The 18,796-nt window shown below is 39.7% G+C and overlaps 1 protein-coding gene across 13 annotated transcripts in view; it reads left to right on the plus strand.

The window, feature by feature from the left end:
- The window catches only part of PLCB4 (phospholipase C beta 4), a 185,525-nt gene extending 168,459 nt beyond the window's left edge, over positions 1–17,066 (plus strand). For 11 of the 13 annotated variants that reach the window (XM_085053980.1, XM_085053984.1, XM_085053977.1 and 8 more), the window contains 6 exons: positions 4,380–4,555; positions 8,481–8,582; positions 9,715–9,772; positions 10,211–10,297; positions 12,350–12,386; positions 15,122–17,066. In XM_085053980.1, the coding sequence (XP_084910106.1) occupies positions 4,380–4,555; positions 8,481–8,582; positions 9,715–9,772; positions 10,211–10,297; positions 12,350–12,386; positions 15,122–15,210 (549 nt within the window). In that variant the 3' untranslated portion in view covers positions 15,211–17,066. The remainder of the gene's footprint in view (positions 1–4,379; positions 4,556–8,480; positions 8,583–9,714; positions 9,773–10,210; positions 10,298–12,349; positions 12,387–15,121) is intronic. The other 2 variants (XM_085053989.1, XM_085053990.1) reach the window with 1 other exon arrangement.
- The last annotated feature ends 1,730 nt before the right edge of the window (positions 17,067–18,796 follow it).

An 18,796-nucleotide genomic window follows, 5' to 3' on the forward strand; every position in this document is an offset into this window, starting at 1 on the left:
CTGTAGATGTAGCAAACCCCCTAGGTTTGCTACATCTAAAGTACTCTTATATCTCCCTATCGTCTTCCCTTTTGAAAAGGCCAGAACCCTTTCCTTAAATAAAAGCAAATCTGCTCACGTAAAAAATAAAAAATTCATTCCTCTCTTAGTGGAACAAACTCTCTGAGGAGCACTGGCTCCCAGTCATCCACACATAAGCTCCAACACAAATTTGAAGTTACATTATACAGAAATTTCTTTGCTGTGATCTCTCTCTCACCTGTGTCAGACTGCCACACCAGTCTGGAGTGAAGTGTCATTTGTACACAAGGAACATCCAAATGTTCATTAATCTTCCAAATCCAATAAATGTGACTCATGTTCTCCCTTTCCACAAATATATTCAGCTTCTGAGCTCTGTTCCTTTCAAAATCCTGCTTTCAAACTTTAATTTAATCCATACCTGGAAAAAAAGATGCATTTTTTTGTCCACTCCCATGTCAGGTTTTAGGATGACATTTTGAAAGGAGACTTAATTGTAAGATTTGAAATGTAAGACTTGAAGTTCCAAGCTTCTGATTATTGGATAATTCCCAAAGAACTCCTCTGTCAGTCATCTCCCTCTGTGGTTTCCTCTAATGATTTTCAAAGTCCTGCTCTCTGTGGCTCCATCCAAATTGTCCATATTATTTACCAACCTCTTTTGTTTCCACTGCTGTGTGTGGGCCCTTGAATTATTCCTGGAGATCATTCAAAGGTTTGCAAACAACAGGTTGGAAAACAGTGCTCAAGACCATTGGGAAATTAACTTTTATCTTAGAAGGTAGGTGCAATTAAATTAGATGAAACTGTGAGATGCTGAATGCATTACACTGATATAGTGGGAGTTTGATTAATTAACAGTTGTTCAGCATTTCTCAGCATTTGGCCCACTAATTTTGATATCAGATTGGAACATAATTCATCTTTAATTACAGCTCATGTCCTCCAGTACAGCTCTGTGCCTCAACGTGCCTGTACACACCTTTAGCGCCAAGAGACTTTTTCCTCTCCAAAACTCCTCCTGTCATGAGGAAACATCCAGCCTGAGTTTGACATAAAGTATTGAAATTAAATCTGAATGTCTCAGCATGTACTTCACACACAATTAACCTAGCAAATGCAAATTACTCCCCTGCCTAGGAAAGTAGGTCCCAATATCAAGCGGGCAGAGGATGAAAAGAAAAAAAAAGGAAAGATTACTTCAAAGATCGTTCCTGCTTGAACTTAGTAACTAAACAAACTTCTTCCATATATGCTGTGCAAAAGAAGGTTCCTTATCAGTATTTTAATTAGTCTCTTAGGCCCAGTGTAGGGACAGATGAAAGGACAGGCTTGCAAACACAGTCTACAGAACAGGAAAGAAAGAAGTTAGCTAATGGTTATTTTTCCTATCCTTTCAGACAAGCAACACTGCCTTAATAGCAAAAAGTAGGACAAGAGCACAGCCCAGTGAAAATTAAATAGTCATTTCAACTATGCTGCTAATAAATTGGAGAAAAGCAGGGATGTTCTCGGAATTTACTACAGCTGAACTTTGAAGTGTATCACAGATCTGCAGCAAAATTGGATTTCAGATGATTTAAGGGCCATGAGTTCTAAGTTCTTCTGAATCTGAGTCAAATTGGGTTTTTAAATTCTCGTAACTGGTGTTTGGCACATCCCTTACATCCTTCTTGTCAGGTTATATCTTGCTGTACCTGAAATGAGACTTCTGCCTTGGTGGATATGTAGACTGCATGCTGCTTCTGGAATTAGCAGCACATCACAGCACATCTGTCCATGAACACAGGCAGGGTGTTTTTCTGATTATTACTTCCTTCTTAGATTAAATACTTTATCTAAGTATTACCCCACTGTCACCTTGCAGGGTTTTTCTTTGTGAGTTGGACTCAGTAATTCTTCATGATATGGTATGATATGATTTTCTGGTATCAGTGTACCTGAGATTCAGAATTCCTGTCTTCAGGTTCTTCTGTGGTTTATAACATTCACCCTTTAAAAACCAATAACCCATTATTCATTTGCAATGACCCCTTAAGTCTTTGTTTCTCTGTGTTGGTTTGTGCTTTGTAAATGCTCTTTGCAGCTAAGTCACAAAATACTTGCTTTCACCATGGATTCCACTATTTATATGTGTTTGTTTCACTGTTTTATTGTCATGCTTCTTTTTTATGCAAAGTTTGTTTTGTATTTTCTCTACAGCGTAAGGAGGCTTTAAACAAAAGCAAACTCTCTTTTGTTTACTGGAATGCCTTGGCCTGCTCCCTGAGCCACATAACAGCACTTGTGGTTTTGAAATATTAATAATTTCTAACATTGTGACTGTGGGAGTTTTCTGAGTGTACAGTCCCTTTTCTGCTTTGCTCCAAATTACACCCAGGACTTTGAATCAATCTACCTGTACTATTTTTAATTCAAATCGTGGATGGAGCTGACTCCATCTGGAATCTCTACATTGAAAATAAATAAGGAATGTGTTTTCCTGAACACTTCAGCCATGACTTTTAGCTCTCCTAAGTCCATCCTGGGTCTCCCTTGAGGTTGATAAAGCCAGCTGAGGTCACTGTTGAAAGGAGATTCATGCAACCTAACTCAAGTGTCTTGGTGCTTGAGGCCCTGGAGATGTAAGAGGGCATTTCCAGAGGGTATTGGAGTGATAAATCCTGCTTTGGAACTGGCCACATTTCCACATCAGCAGCACAAAACTTGGCCCAAACTGAAGTGCCTTAGGTGGATGCCAGAGATGATATCTGCCCCTCAATCTTTCAAAAACTCGATCTGAAGAATTAAATATCTCTTCTTTCCATACATCCAAGCATTTATTTTAACTCGTTTTAAAACTGAATCCTCATGGGGTTTTTTTCTGAAAGCTGTACTTATGAACACCTTATGAAGAATACTACTCCCACTAACTGCACCACATCCTTCATATCATTTCATAGATGACAGGCTCTGGGCTTAGTAGTATACTTCCCCAAAAATCAGCATGGCTCATTTTGCTGGAAGCACACTGACTCTAAACCCCCAATGAATTGGACCTGTGTTAGTCATACCAACTTCTGCCTCAAAAGACTTTTGTTGTTTTCTGTATAAAATTCCAGACTGCTCTCTATCAGCTGCTTATACCTGTTTGGATATGAGACCACTATTTAGCTATAGTTAAGTGCAAATCTGGCTTTCAGGTAGTGGTAATCAACCTGATCTGTTCCAAAATTACTCCTTTTTTCTTTTCATTAGATTCCCTCTTTATTAGTCTCATTTATTCATGGGCTTTATGTAAGAGACCCTTCAGAGGAGCATCTCCAAGGCAGGATGGAGACTGGGGCTGATAAAATCTCCTTTTTTTTTCACCCTCACCATTGCATGCAAGGGAGTCTGTTCTTCATTATGCAGAGATGTGGGCCCACAGCTAAAATACTGGCATCATTCCCTCACTTTCTAAGCAAAATGGTGGCAATTTTTCATATAAAGGATCAAGTTTGCTTTCGTAGAAGATGACCCAGATGCTTTTGGTTGCATTTGAAATAATTACCTGAAAATAGATTTATTAGGAGGCGCATTTTGTATACCATTTATGGAAAAGTAGGATAGCATGTCAAAATGCCCAGAGATAATTATTAAAGGTTAATAAAACGTATCTTTCTATTACCTTATTTTCAAAATCAATGAGTGCGATATATTATTATAATAACAACTCTGGTGATTTAGGCTTCTTAATACTGTCTCTTGGAAGCATTCCAAAACTTTAATCTCATTATTCTTGTGAGTCTTAGGAGATAAGCAAGAGAAGAATACTTGTCAGACACCTTGCTGATTTAATGAATATAAAACAATGATGCGTAGCCCAGCTTCAGATTCAGGTTGTACTAAATACAGGATTTCTCCGGAAGCGCTCTGTGTTTGTGAAACTGTCTCCACAAAATCAAAAGCTATCTTTAAGCTCTCAGAGAAATCCTCCTCACTAGGTTTTTCCATTGTTAAGTTCAGTACTTTTAATATATATCTTTTTCTTGGCAACAAAAGCATGAAACTGTTTTATTATGAACTCAGTGTTAGAGAAGGTTTTAAAACAATGGTGGTACAGTGAAGAGCCTATTTATTCAGTCAGTGTTTTCAGGGCACTATAGATAATAGTGTCTGAATAGTAGGGGTTGCTTTACATGCGTTTTTATAACACCCAGGAGTGACCTCAGGGGCTTTGTTATCTGTGAAACAACTTCATTTGTGCAACTTCATTTTTCCCAGTTCAGCTGCATTCTTTATAACCTGTGTCTTGACTGTCTTTACATCCCCTTCAGCAGCAGGAAGAGCTGATCCATCTGGGAGCCTCTAACCGAGCTGGTGTTCCCTCTCTGCAGGTCAAAGAGATCGTGGCTCAGCACACCAAGGAGTGGTCCGAGATGATCAACACGCACAGCGCCGAGGAGCAAGAAATCCGCGACTTGCACTTGAACCAGCAGTGTGAGCTGCTGAAGAAACTGCTCATCAATGCTCATGAACAACAAACACAGCAGCTGAAATTTTCCCATGACAGGTGAGCAGGGCAGTGCTGCCTGATCATGAGGGCTTGGTTTAGATCTGCTCTGTATAATGCTCTAGTTTTTTGCATTGACAGATGCTGTACTGCCGCCAAAGGCACTGGGCTGAATGCTGGGTAGGAGTAAAAGTGACCATATGAGGTTTAGGTAGATGCGGCTTCTTAGCTGTTTTAGATCATCTGAACTTCACTAAAGGCAGCAGGGGTGAGGAAGCATTGGTAGTTTGCATTGACTTTACCCAGGAACTTCAATTCAGAGGATGGAAATGGAGAGGTATGGAATATGGAAATACCCTTTGGAGTTGCTGTCAGCTGTGGACTCATGTTTGCAGCACTGGTGGCTATAAGAAAGATCCATAAAAAGTGAGATCAGAAGGGTTTGCAGGATAATCTACATTAGACTGATGTTTTATCTTCATACAATATCCTGCTGTAATCACAGAGAAGATGCTACGTGACACTCCTGCTTTTGTAATTAACCATCCTGCCTATTTGAAATCAAATGAAATTAAATACACATCATAGTCACAGTGCTAAAAATGGTGGTAAGTAGAGGAATAATTTTTTTATCCTATGTTCTATTATCCAAAGCAGCCTAATAGGATATGAATATAAAATATCTGTGTACACATACATATATATATGTGTGTGTGTGTATATATACACACACACATACGCATTCACATGGACATTCACATGTATTTGTCTTCAGTAACTTTCACATAAAAATCAAAGGGGAAAAGAAATAAGTAAATCATATTTGAAGAAGGAATTGAAATGATTTTTTTAATTCCTGAGTGAAAAAAACAGCTTATCTTTGCATCAGAGAAAACACATGCTGGGACCTGCAAGCTTTCCATCCAACAGAGAATTGTCCCAGCGAAAGGCTTATACTGAGCTCATCCTTGTGTTAATCTCTGTGTTAGCCCATCTCTTCAAGCTATCATGAAAACCATACCCAGTCAAATATGAAGCCCAAAACCTGTTAAATTATAATACAAATTCATCATTCAAAAGTTATTAGCCAGAGGAGGGTGCAGTCCTTGGTGCTGTATCTCTAAATCATACTTCACTGCATCAGCCCAGAAAATCACATCACTTTTTTTTTTTTTGGTGAGTCTTTTCTTCTATCCTACTTGAAATTCATCAGGATGCTTAGAAGATTTACTAATACATGGCCTTTGAAAGTAAGTTTTGTGTTTTCTTTTCCGTACATACTTCCATGTTCTCTTAACTTTGCTACAAGCTGTCAATCCAGACAGCTATTATATATACACTAAGGCAAAACTTAAAATTTTCTGGAAGTTTTTTTCTCATAGTTTTAGACTTTGGGTTTAGAATTTCTGTATCTGTACATTGTTTAAACAGCCCTCTGTTGCTGTTGAACCGCTAGCTGAGAGAAGAAGTCCAGTCCTCAGTGTGGCAAAATATCTGTTTTTATTAATTAATTTCAACTTATATAGACTTTCAAAGGTCACCCAGATTGGTCAGTTCAAAACCTCCCCCCCAGGCTGATTGGCCAGGCCTGAACTGTCCATATCTCGAGAAACCGTTTCAACAACATCCAAACTTTATCTTTGTTTATAAAACACAGCAAGGAGAGAGAAAAATTTCTCATGGCTCGCCACAGCCGTCTATCATTTCTTGTATATGATTCTTACATTCTTAGCACTGGATCTTGCTTTCTTATTAGAAATCATTTGTGTTGAGTCCATGTTTTGCTCTTTGTTTAACACTGCTAAGAACCAGATCTGAAAATTTGCATCCTGATAAATACTGAGAACTTTCTTTGCTCAGCTGTCTCTGGAGTAACAACCTGCAATATTCTTTCTGCTTTATTCATTGCAATTCAGTGTGTTTCTGCTTATTTGGGAATTCTTGTGGAAGTCCTAAATGTGCAGACAGGGGACTTTGCTGTTTAAAACAAATTTAAGACTGTGTCTGAATCAATTAATATTTCAGAAGAATTTGGACTGTGAAATATTGAAATGTGAATAATAATGCCCCAAAGAGGCTTCACACTTCATAATTTGTAAACTTTTCAATGTGATATATCGTGTATACAAAGACATATGGATTTATGTGTTGAGGCCAGGAGACAATTGAGGTGTCCCCAGGAAGAAAGGGATCTGTGGGAGAGCAGCGTGGGAGGTGGAGCAGCTCTCAGCAGGCTGTTCTCAGAACTTTCCTCTCCCTGAGCTGGGTAATGAGCTGGATATCACCACAGAGGGCACAGGGCTGCAGCAGAGATCAATAATCTAAAATGCTGCAGTTGCCTGCTGTAGGGAAGGTGCTTTCCCTCCATGTGCAGCGCCAAAAGCAGTTACGGACTGTGCTTTGAGCTCATTTAAAAACAAAGCAGAAGGCAGCAGATACTACTAAAAAGCTGAAGCTTATTGAACTCCAGGGGTACTGAGCCCCCTGCCTCCCCAGACTGAGTTGCCTTTACTGATCTGGATGTGGTGATCCAGCAGTATTTCAGAAACTGGGGACATGAGGCTGTGATTCACAGGCATTAATCACTCCAGATAAAATAACCTGAGAGAAAGAAAAATTATGTGGGTGGGGTTTTTTTAATAGAATAAGAGATTTCTATTTATTGAAACAATACTGGTGTCAGGAAATAACCTGTTAATGCACTTTGATGTCATCTAAATATATATATAAATTCCAAGGATAGACTTACATGCTTACAGTTAAATATCCCTTTAAAAGACATGTTTGCATAAATTTCAGAGGTGCAGCCACTATGCCACAGTAGGGAATCAGCAGCTAAATCTTGCAGTGCCACATTTTTCAGAATCTGTTTTCTTTTCTTATTTTCTTTACCATCCTGGCTCATCCACTTCTTCCAGTTACCTCTGGAATCCAGAGGAATCACCACTGCTTGTGGGAGGGACAGTATTTTTGCTGGAAACAACATGATGTGTTGGCCCTTTCAGCCACTTCCATGGCCAATGCCTCATTTCTAAATCATCAGTGATGCACAATAGTCCTCTAAGCCTCTTCTTTCACTATAAAATTGTGTCTGATGCAAACAGGCTAAATCAATTTGAACACCTACACTTTTTTCATACACTTCAGCACAGTAATCAAGATAAATTATTTCAGCACTCATCTTAAGACAGTGTGCTTGAAAATCACTTCAATTTTAGTATAGAAAATAGAAGATTTTATTTGGAGATAGGATTGTTGGGATGAAATGTGCTCTCAGCACAACATCTTTTGGAACCCAAACTAATTTTTGCTGTGATACCACTGTTTTAAATCTGTATCCAGGAAATGCTTCACCTGACGAACTCCTGGAGGGGGGGGGAAAAGCCAAAAAGCACCAAAATTCTTTGATAAAAATTTTAAAAAGCTCTTTTGTTTCACAGGAAAAGGCTGAAAAGTTCACTGAGCCAGAAAGAGAAACCAAACACAAGCCTGAGCATGGATTAAACCATTCTTTTCAGGCCCAAAGTAGAAGTTTTAAAAGGAAGTCTGTCAGCTCATACCACAACTAGCAAATATTAATTACTGTTGGTATTGCTGTTACCTTCTGAGTGCAGGATTTATAAGCGTTTCAGGCAGTTCTAAAACACAAATTGCATTTTCTAAATGGCTGATATTAGCTCATACTAGGACAGCTTGTATACTAGGGAGAAAAGAGTATTTTATACCCTTTTACAACACTGGGAGTGTTTGAGAGTGTAAAAAATGCTTTAAACTGATCTTTCAGATTATATTCTCTGGAACAAATGGAGATCTCTAGATGCCTGCTCAAATCGTGTAAATTCTGCCCAAGGGGAGGGAATTTTCATGTGGTTTGTTCTTTCCTCTTCCTTAACACTTGAAGGAAAATGTAACCACAGTGTGGAGGAACCCGACCTCCACAACAGCTGCATCTTAGGCACTAATGATTTTGTTTGGTTTTGCCTAGGGAAAGCAAGGAGATGCGTGCCAACCAGGCTAAAATATCCATGGAGAACAGCAAAGCCATAAGCCAAGACAAATCTATCAAAAACAAAGCTGAAAGAGAGAGGTGAGTATGCCTCCCTGACAAGGGGAGAAAGCTGTCAAAGGCTGACAGGGGAAGTCATGGGTTAATTTTATTAAAACCGTGTTTTTATGTATGGAAACAAAGTCTAAAGATTGTGCTGGATATATTTTTAGATAACCATTTTAGAAAAAAATGGTGATTTTCTCGTATTTATCCTTTTAATAACTCTGATGCCCTGATCATCTATGACAGACTAGAGTAGGTCTAATCACACTATTGCATTTTAATTATTGTACTTGAAGAGCATTATACTTTTTTGCTTTTTCAATGAGGGCCTGACTGAGAAGGGAGTAAAAGCAGAAACTACATGATAATGTCTCATAAGCCTCCGGGGTTTCCCCTTCATTTTGGCATTGCCATCTGGCTCGTTCTTTCCTTTTTTACATTCACTCCTTGGCACTGGGCTATTTTGGTGCCAAAGCTTGAACCTGTTCCCGCTGAAAGTCCCCTGAGTGCTGCACACTCCCAGCTCATCATCAGGATGTCAGAGCCCTTGGTAACCATTTGCTTTGTTGTGTCAGACCTCACTAATGACTCCAAGAGAAATCTGCTCCCACATCTGAAAGCAGCTCTGGTTTGCAGGCTGATTCAACTGTTTGAGCTGGTTTTGTTCTCTTTCATAGCAGAAATCTTAGGAAGAGACACTTTGGGCATTTTATGTGACTGTTCATTGTATATTTATGGTTTTGCTTAAATAACAGCTCTAAGACCCTTGTAGCATTGCTTTGCATATGATCATTAGATGATTTTTTTCTATTACCACTCTTGAGATACACAGCACTTTTTATATACCAAAATATAGAGAGCACAGCACAGAAAGGGATGCACAAATTAATTAAACATTTTTTTAAAGTTTTGACCACCACTCTTGAGTAAAGGAAAAGCAAACTTCATTCACAACAGTCAAGTCTTCAATCATACTGCCAATTTACTTGAAAATCTTTAAATCTGAAGGTGTGTAGCCAGAGGAATGTGCAATTTGCCATTAGTCCCACCTGGTACAGATAATCAGAAAACAAAATACACCTTAAGAGTCTGTGATTCTCTCTATTGTAGCTTTTGGGTTTCTTTTTTTCCAATGAGTCTTCATGGAGAACGTTTGCCTTTTTTTTAGGCGAGTCAGAGAACTGAACAGCAGCAACACAAAAAAGTTCCTGGAAGAGAGAAAAAGGGTAACTATAACTTTGCTCAAGTCACTGGGCACTGTTTCTGGATATTCTTTTTCATTTCCCTGTGTTGAGAATCCAGCTCTAGTAGATTTTTGTCTTTGCTTTATTCCACATATTTGTAGCATACAAGATCTGACATCTATATGAGACAAAGCTATTTTGAATTAATAGAATTACTGTTCATTCCTGTGTGTTTGCCAAGTCTGTGTGTTATGTACAATTTGTATAATATGTATCTGTTAATTATATCTATTAATTAAAGCTATAAATAATATTAAGCTTTTTTAAAGATCGGGTGATATACTAGGCCTCCTGTGATGTTTTGTGTTATCTAAGCGGGGCAAGACACCATATATATGTACATTTTTCAAGTAAGATTTTATTTTACTTGTTAATAATGCCTTATATTCTCCCCCCCTCTATTATTTCTCTTAATTACAGCTGGCAATGAAGCAGTCAAAGGAAATGGATCAGTTGAAAAAAGTTCAACTTGAGCACTTAGAAGTCTTGGAGAAGCAGAATGAGCAGGTATCTTGTTTTAAAGGCTTAGGAGAAAAGAAAGCTGAGACAAAACAATAACCACAGTCAGGCTGAGTAGAATCCTTCTGAATGTAAGTCTTTACCAAAATGGGGAATTTTCATGGTCACTCACCTACTTTGGGAGTCAAAATGAAGAGGTGAGGTTGACTTAAATGATGATGCAGCACCAGATTCAGCTGAGGCTGTGGGAGCTGAACTGCTCAGGCAGAGTGCCCTTTCAGCTGTTCAGCCACACTGATACTCGTTAGCCAGATATGACAGTCATTAAGGGCCCAGTATATCCATTTTAATTACTCCCCAAAAGTAACTCCAGCAAATCGGTTTCCTTCATTTTGAAACTTACAATTCTAGTACTGATTGAAAAATTAGAGGAGAAACGTGCCCAGAGCATCTCTGAACTCTGAGAGACAGTGAGTTTGGACTGAATTCTAGAGATGTACAGTAGCATGGGGAGTTTTATCTGTACTAGTACACCCTTTCCTAATTAAGAGACCTTATTATTTTCTGCTAGTTTATAAGCCCCCTTTTTTTTTTAATTGAAAAACTACTTGGCAAGCAAAGGAAAATTCTCATCGTATTTCTGGTGGAAGCAACACTGTTCTGAGCAGTTCCCTTGCTGAAAGGTTGAGCCAGAAGAGCTGGAATAATTGAATGGATTTGCAGTACTGCACTTAAATATGTAAACTGCAAGGGGAATATACCCAGCAGTTCAGTGAGGTGGGAGAGAAGGGCAGCACTAATACCCACTACTTTCCATTTAATACCCATTACTGTCAAGGGTTATGTACTCACTTCTTTGTCTGTTAAATGTTCAGAACTTGAACTCTCTGAAAGAAACCGTAATACAAATTAAAGCCATCTTGCAGAGGGGTAGGGAAGGGAAGAGTACAGGCAAATCCAGTATTTCCACTCTCAGGAGAGAATCCTACAGCCCCAAAAGCTACAGCCTGGGTAACCTGCAGGGGGTGACAGCACTGTAGGATCTCAGGTGGCTGCTGCCACCACAGCTCTGCGGATCACTCCACGTCCTCCTGGACAGCAACCACAAGTCCCACTCTGATCCCTCACAGGGCTGCTGTAGGTGCTATGTCCAACATCCAGCATGAATGGATCTGTCAGTCAGTCTGCTCCTCAGCAGTTTCTAAAGGCAGGGTGACAGGATGTGGGGGAGGCAGGACCTGGGGGAGGAAATTGGGCTATGGCAGATGTGTAGCATGACTGTGATAGCTGACAAAAAAATGATGGGCTTGATCCAGGGCTGGGTGTTACCAGTTCTTTCTTTCCATGGGCTTCATAGAGCTTTGGATCCATTTTATAAAAACATGAGAGGAGAGAATGATTCTGGTTATGCCTTTAACCATAATGTGGTAACCACGTCACGTATAAGGGAGCTGGGAGAAGTGTGAGTCACTAAAGGGTCACCTCTTTGTGCAATTAGATACATCCTCACCTGTTCCAGCTCTGCAGCTGGGGGATGGGAACAGCCTACCTGAGCTTGCTCATTTGCTATCTCAGTCAGCTTAAATCATCAGCTATGAAATGGAATAAGCTCCTCCATGTGCTGGTTATCACTTCTGGGTGGGCATGTGTTGGCCTCTGCCACAGGGGTTGTCCTTAACAGCTTTTTAACTCACTCTAATTTGATCCATCAGAGCATGCACTTCCATACGTGCTGTTTGGACCATTTCCTTGTAGTCCCAAAAGTGCACCAGTGCAACCCCCAGCTGCCTCTGGTTTCATGGTTATGTACATTGATGTATGAAATTTTGATCAGGTGGTATTTGTTTAATGAGAATTTCAAAACACTTTTTTCTTTCCTGATCAAGCAAGGCAAGAAAATTTTCATACAAATATACAATGGAGAAAAGTAGAATTATGGGTGGAAACAGCCTTCAGTACAAACTGTTATGAATTTAAATTTGTTTTGTTTTATGTATGTTTTTCTGGCATTAATTTTTCAATCTCACTTCAGTTTTCATTCATTTAATTTGCTTCTTGTTGTATTACTCGATTTTGACATTTTTATTTTTGTACAAACAGCTTTTGAAATCCTGTCATGCAGTGTCTCAAACACAAGGTAGGATGGACATATAATAAGCAAACTATTATTTCAGTGTGCTTTCCTTCTAAATTAAATCATTATCATTGGAGTACTCCTTGTAAATACAACCATTGGGAAGTGCCATTGACATAGTGAGCACAGTGTTAATCTTGTTTGCACACAGATATTTGAGCCTGACACAATATTAACAGTATTTTGTGCTTTAGCATCTGGAATTCAGATGGATATGAACAGTGATGTGCAGAGGAAATATTTAGAGATTAACATTAGCTGCTGCTACTGGAAGATCTGCTTAGAGTTCTAAACTGTGTCTGTGAGAGTGTCTGTTGATCTAAGAAAAGCATTTTAGTGTTAACACATATGATTAGCTGCTAATGCTGATAGTCAGACAAAGGGTATCCACACATCTTGATAGGGTAATAAAATAAGTGATTCCATGTTAAGAACAGCGAAATATAGACTAGATGGCTGGAAATAGCTTCCTAGTGTCTGTGGAACAGCACTTTAAAATTCACTTCAAATTCCAACACGTTTACAAGCTCTGGCAATTACACTTTATGATGTAGCTGTGCTGCTGTGGCTTCCTAAGTAATCATTAGTCCAAGAAATTTCTATTAACCCCTGTCTTACCAAGGAAAAAGGCTGCACTGGACTGGAACATCCCCTTGTACAGTACAGCCGGATCTGAATGACTCCCTTGAACTGATAGCATCTTGCACCACTGACAGCACCCACTGTCACAACATTGATTTATGGACACGTAATAATGAAAAAAACACTCATTAGGCTAGGGGAAAAAAAAATTCTCCTTTTACTGTATGTGTTTCCTAGCCTGTCTGAGATGTCAGTAGAGAGCATCCTGAAAGCAGAGTGCATTGGCTGCCCCTGACTCCATGGATCCACTGCAGGTTGCGAGGGCTTGTCCTGTTGAGCTGGTGTGTTCACATCAGAATGCACTATCTGACCCAGCCTCAGAATGGCCCAAACGAGCATCCTGCTCCTCTGCCAGATGCTGATGTGGACTTTGAAGCCAGGTTCTCTAAAATAATTCCATACACAATGCAGTGAAACACAGAATATTTGTAGGACGCTCTGTGCCTGTAGTCAAGTCACAAGCCTGAAACGTGAAATGTGTGAGTCACTAAGAAACAACCACAGAGTTTTGTTTTATTTGGATGTTTCATTTCACATACAGGCAAAATCCAGCCAACATTTCAGAAGAGGTTGTCCATATTGATTTATTTATTATGTTTCCATGTTTTCATGTTAAAATTATTTCTTCATTACTTTCAAGCTTTTAAGTCATTTAAATGGAGAACGTCAATTAATTTTTAATCATATTTATGACAGTTGTTTTGTTATTATCATGATTACTTTTTTCCCCCAAGAAGATGATGAGGATGATTAAGCAAGTGCAGGGCTAGATTTTTCAAGAAGGCAGGTATGTCACATCTGCATAAATCCACTATAAGCTAGCACAAGGAACAGAGGTGCACCCTCATTACTTTGGACCTACATCTGCCCATTTTTGCGTACACAAATATGTGTTTGCATATCCAGAATATGTGACTCCTTAAGTAGCAGCTTGTATTGCAAAGTTCCATGTCTAAGCAACTTTTACAACTTCTGGAGGAACACAGTTTATAGAATTCAAGTCCCTAGCCATTACGCCCTGCATGACAGATATGCAGCAGCTACACCAAAGAAAATAGTAGTTTGGATTGTCTCTTCCTAAAACTTGTCCTAATGCTCCTGAGTTTGATTGTATAGATGGGAGGGATTGCCCTCTGGGTCAATTTATTCAGGGTCATTGGGGTTTTGGATTTAAATAACTTCCCAGGTTGAGAACCCTCGGGGAAAATGGAGATGCTGATTCTCAGTTCCTTTAAACTGCAGAGTTTCAAACCAAAACATAGTATGAGGAGGAGAGAGTGTGGCTGCGCCTGAAAGAGAGAGAAAGGGAATTTAAAAAGTGCCCTCTGAGAGGGGATTCCCAGGCCAGTCAGCATTCACACATAGAGCTTGAACAGAGCCCAAGGCAGGCAGAATTTATAGTGAGGTCTGGCAAATATTCATTGCTGGCTTTTGCATAATGTGTTTGGATAAAGTTTCAAGGTGTGTAATCCCATGGAGCATATAGCAGGATTCTAATCCTGAGGTGAAACACACCCCCTCTGTAATCATAAGGATCTCCAAGCCTGAAAATATTATTAAAAAATAAAAGATAATATTTTTTAAAAATACTATTTAAAAAATCCTGCCTACTGCATGGAAGATGTTACACTGATGGATTTTTGTCATTCCTTATCTTTATGAAAGAAACAAGTCCAGATCGTAGATGATTCTCTAAACATTTCAGGCATTAACACATTGCAGTACTCTCACAACAGCAGTAAGAATACATTCCCAAAGACATTTCCTGTCAGGAGAAAGAGTCAAATTTGCATCTGCCTAGCTTTCTTCCCCAAAACTGGGGCTTCTGCATTTTACCACACACTTCTTTAGAAAGTCAACCCATGACTCCCAGAACAGAATAGAAAATACTTCCCCAGGATTTGTAGATATAAGGCTTACATCTGATTTTGAAAACAGAATTATATGAGGTGGGGGTACAAGGGGTATAAAAATAATATTACCTACCTCTTCAGTGTGTTTTGCCTGTGTTTGACTCAGACACTTTCATCTAAAACATGCTTCATTGGGAACAAAAGGTCTAATGCAACGCTTCATGCAGTTATTTTGGATTGCAGGCAAAGGAGATGCAGCAGATGGTGAAGCTGGAAGCAGAGATGGATCGCAGGCCAGCAACAGTGGTTTAAAGCCTCAACAAGCAAATTGAAGTTGGAGAGCACAGCATCCTTAAAATGAGAGCAAAATTCAAAATAACATTGCTGAGGTTGAAGAGTGGGCTTTTGATTTGGTTTGGGTTTGGCAGGGGTTTGGTTTGGATTTTTTTGTTCTTAATATATCAAGCGTAGCTACGGAGCACCAAGTCTTAAGGTTTGCATTGTTTCTTTTTTAACACTGGGCACTGAATTTCCTTTGTTGGATTTCTTGTAAGAATTTCCTTTGTTCAGAAAAACCCCGAACCGAAGATGAAGAGAGTTTTTTAAACCCCGTCCTGTTTTCCTTTCTGTATCTCACCAGGCACGTTGCCTGCATCAGAATCACAAGGGCAGAGCCTCGAAACACAGGAGATACTTTTAACATCATCTCAGATGGCAACAAAGCCGTAGTTCAAGTGGTGTAATTTCCCCTTTGTGTTCTCATGTGTGATGTGATGTGCTGTGCAGAAGCCCCATGCTGCCAGACCCTGCCGCGCCACGCCTCGTCAGATGCTCCGCACCCCATGTCCCTGAGCCCACTGAACTGGACCTCATGCCAAGTAATAATTAGGATAGTAAGGAGTTGAGTTTGGAGTAATTTTAAATTATACTTCGAGGGGTTTTTTTTCAGGCAGCAGACAGCAGGCAGTTGAAAGTTAACTGCGTATATTCAAAAGTACAGTGTGTACAAAGTCATCAGCCAAATTCATCAGCTGCAGCAGTAACTTGACAGGGTATTTCTGCAGCCTCATGATGTCATTCACAAGTGCCATATCAATTCTATCATGTTTGAGAGGAGCCAATATCCTGTAGAAGTTACTGCAGTGGATAACCTTGAGGGAAATACGATGTATTTGTGCCAAAACTGATCAGTGCTCTAAGGAATTCTGTATTAGGCACTTTAAGAAAAGTTTACATCCTACATTGCTTGTATAGAAATTGCATTTTGATCCTGTTGCTGCAGATCCCAGGTATTACAGTTCATTGTAACTTAAAATATTGTTTAAATGGCTCTTGGCAAAAAGTTTGTAACTGTGAAAATGTAAAAAGTATTTATACACTTGGGAAACACAACATTGTAGAAAATCACATACATGTTGCCACGTGATAAAATTAGTAAGCAGAAATGCTAGGAGTATGTTTGCATGTGATACAAATGCTACTAAGGCTGTAATGCCTACTATATGACCACAGTCATGCTACTAGCTGGTAAATACTGAGTAAATGTATGGCACAGACTATTGTTTGATTAATTACAAAGACTTTTAGCATTACCAGGTCTCTATATATATGTGTGTATATTAATTATGTGGGCATTCTTGATACTTGTAGTAAAAGAAAAAGTACATAACTAATTTAATTTTACACAGAAGTATTTATGCAGATTTTCAGAATTTCATATCAGGAATAACCTTTTTATGTCCATTAGATATAAAGACAATTTGCTAATGTGTTAATTTGCATGTTTCCAGAGCTTGCTGTAGTTATACTGCAAAACAATGCATGTAAGCATTCAGCTTGGAATTTGTCCATGCTGCCAATTCAAAGATGACTGCATGGAAAACTGGTAGTTTAGAACAAATCAGATTCCTGATTTCAATGTACTAAGCACCAATTACTTTGTTGTATATGCTTGTACAAACAAATTCTACATATTCCTATAAACAAAATAAATGAAGAGAGATAATTATGTTATTGTCAGTCCTGAGATGAAACTTTCAACTTCTCTAATAAAAACCTTAAAAATTCAAATCCTTTAGTTTTGACTGCAGTGAATTGCAGGGTGGTGGTATAATTAATTGCAAATTTTTAGCAAGTTGTACTTCCTGTAAAAATGTGCATAGTGTAAATATATTTCTATCACAGCTTATTTAGTCAAAGGAGTCTTTTTTTTTTATTTTTAATTTTATATAAGTGATAGAAGCATTGTGCAGCACTAGAGAACTTTTCCCAGTGGAGTGTAGCAGCACAGCCTGGAGATGCAGCAACCTGAGAGCAGTGTAGCAGCAATTGAGACAGAGGTCGGTGAGTCTTTAGGTGTTTAAAGCAGGGTTTAGATGAACTTGGGATGCCTATTCAGAATTCCCATTCTGGGACAGGATTTTTAGTATGATTTTTCTTTTAATTAAAAATGTCCTCTAAAACACAGCTGGCGGAGACAATGCTGTGTGCTGGAATTTTATACTGTTGCCTTCTGCAGTGCTTTCTAGCCAGTAAAGAGAAGCAAATGACAGAGCAGGTATGGAGGGAAGTGGATGGTGAAGCATTTTAGGCTCACTTAGAGCCTGGCTGGAAAACCCTGCCATACCTGTTAAAGAAATCACTGAGAATGGAGGGCTTGTGTTCAGCCCTTCCTGTCTGAGGAAGATCAAACCTTCCTATTTAATTCCTTGTTGAGCATCCCATCCATCAGGGGAAAACACAGCTTTTGGAAGGCTACAAAATACTGTCCAGAGCCTCTGTCTGAGTCTGTGCTCCCTGCTCAGCCAGGAGTGAGACATTCATCAATTCAGAGAGAAAAAATGAAACCACTGAGTAGGAAACCTCAGCTCCCGGGCTCAGCTCCCCACACTGAGACATATTTCATCCACTGACAATTTAGCATAAAATGCAGGCAGTAATTTGAAATTAAGTGATGAATTTTGTCAGCTAAGTATTTTGAAATACTGTTTAAGTAGTATTTGATTCAAAAATTATTTGAAGTTTGGCCTCTAACGTAATGAGGTGAGAATTTCCATTGAGATGAAATAGGCTAATCAATTTGAACATTGATACTGAATTAAAGCAGTTTAAAATGTCATTCTCTGCTGGGGTGATGGATTCCACTTCAGTGAAATTTCATCGGGGGAAATGGCAGATTCTCCCTCTGAATCTCTTCAGATAAATTCAGCTCAGCTGTGATGGGGAGGGTCCTGACACCCTGGCCTCCCAGGCAGCCTGCTATTCTTTCACTTTCAGTAATTTGGGGGTTGGCCGTTAACTTGACTGTTTCCAGGTGGAGCTGCACCACCTGAGTTCAGTTAAACTGCATCATCAGAGACCCAAAATCCCCCTCAGGGGCTGATTTCCTCACGGACTCCAGGCGCTGCCTGTGAAACCAGCTGCAAGCGGCAGGCATATCCCGGAGCCAATTGGCCAGAAAACCCTCTTCCTGCTGGATATGCCAGCAGTGGTCCCTGTGCTGTGGGCTCCCTTCGAGGAGGATGGTAAGAGTTGTTATGTCTGGTAGTTGTGGGGTAGCAAGGGGGATTCAGCCTTCAGAGATAGCCAGGCAGCCCCCAGAACTGGGGGTAAGGGGTAGTTGCAAGGCTGGTTCCAGGTGACCATAAACTCCCCCTGGTCACAGCATTTCAGGGTGGTTGATGCTGCACTGGCTCCCTCAGGTGAGACCTTTCTGCTCTGTCTGTGTTTTGGGGGTTGTTTAGTGCTAGGAAATCTTAGGCCTTTCCCATTTTTTGCCATGGAGAGCAGGATGAACATGGCTCTGCGGGCTGGAAATGGCAATTGTCACTGCAGCTGAAGGCTTTGTTACTGTGCTGTGCAGCTGGGGAGGCACAGTTCTGTGCCGTGGGTCAGCCTTGTCCCCTCTTCTCCAGCTGC

The sequence above is a fragment of the Lichenostomus cassidix genome, chromosome 3 (assembly GCF_008360975.1).
Source record: "Lichenostomus cassidix isolate B80296 chromosome 3, HeHo_3.0, whole genome shotgun sequence".
Taxonomy (NCBI): Eukaryota; Metazoa; Chordata; class Aves; order Passeriformes; family Meliphagidae; genus Lichenostomus; species Lichenostomus cassidix.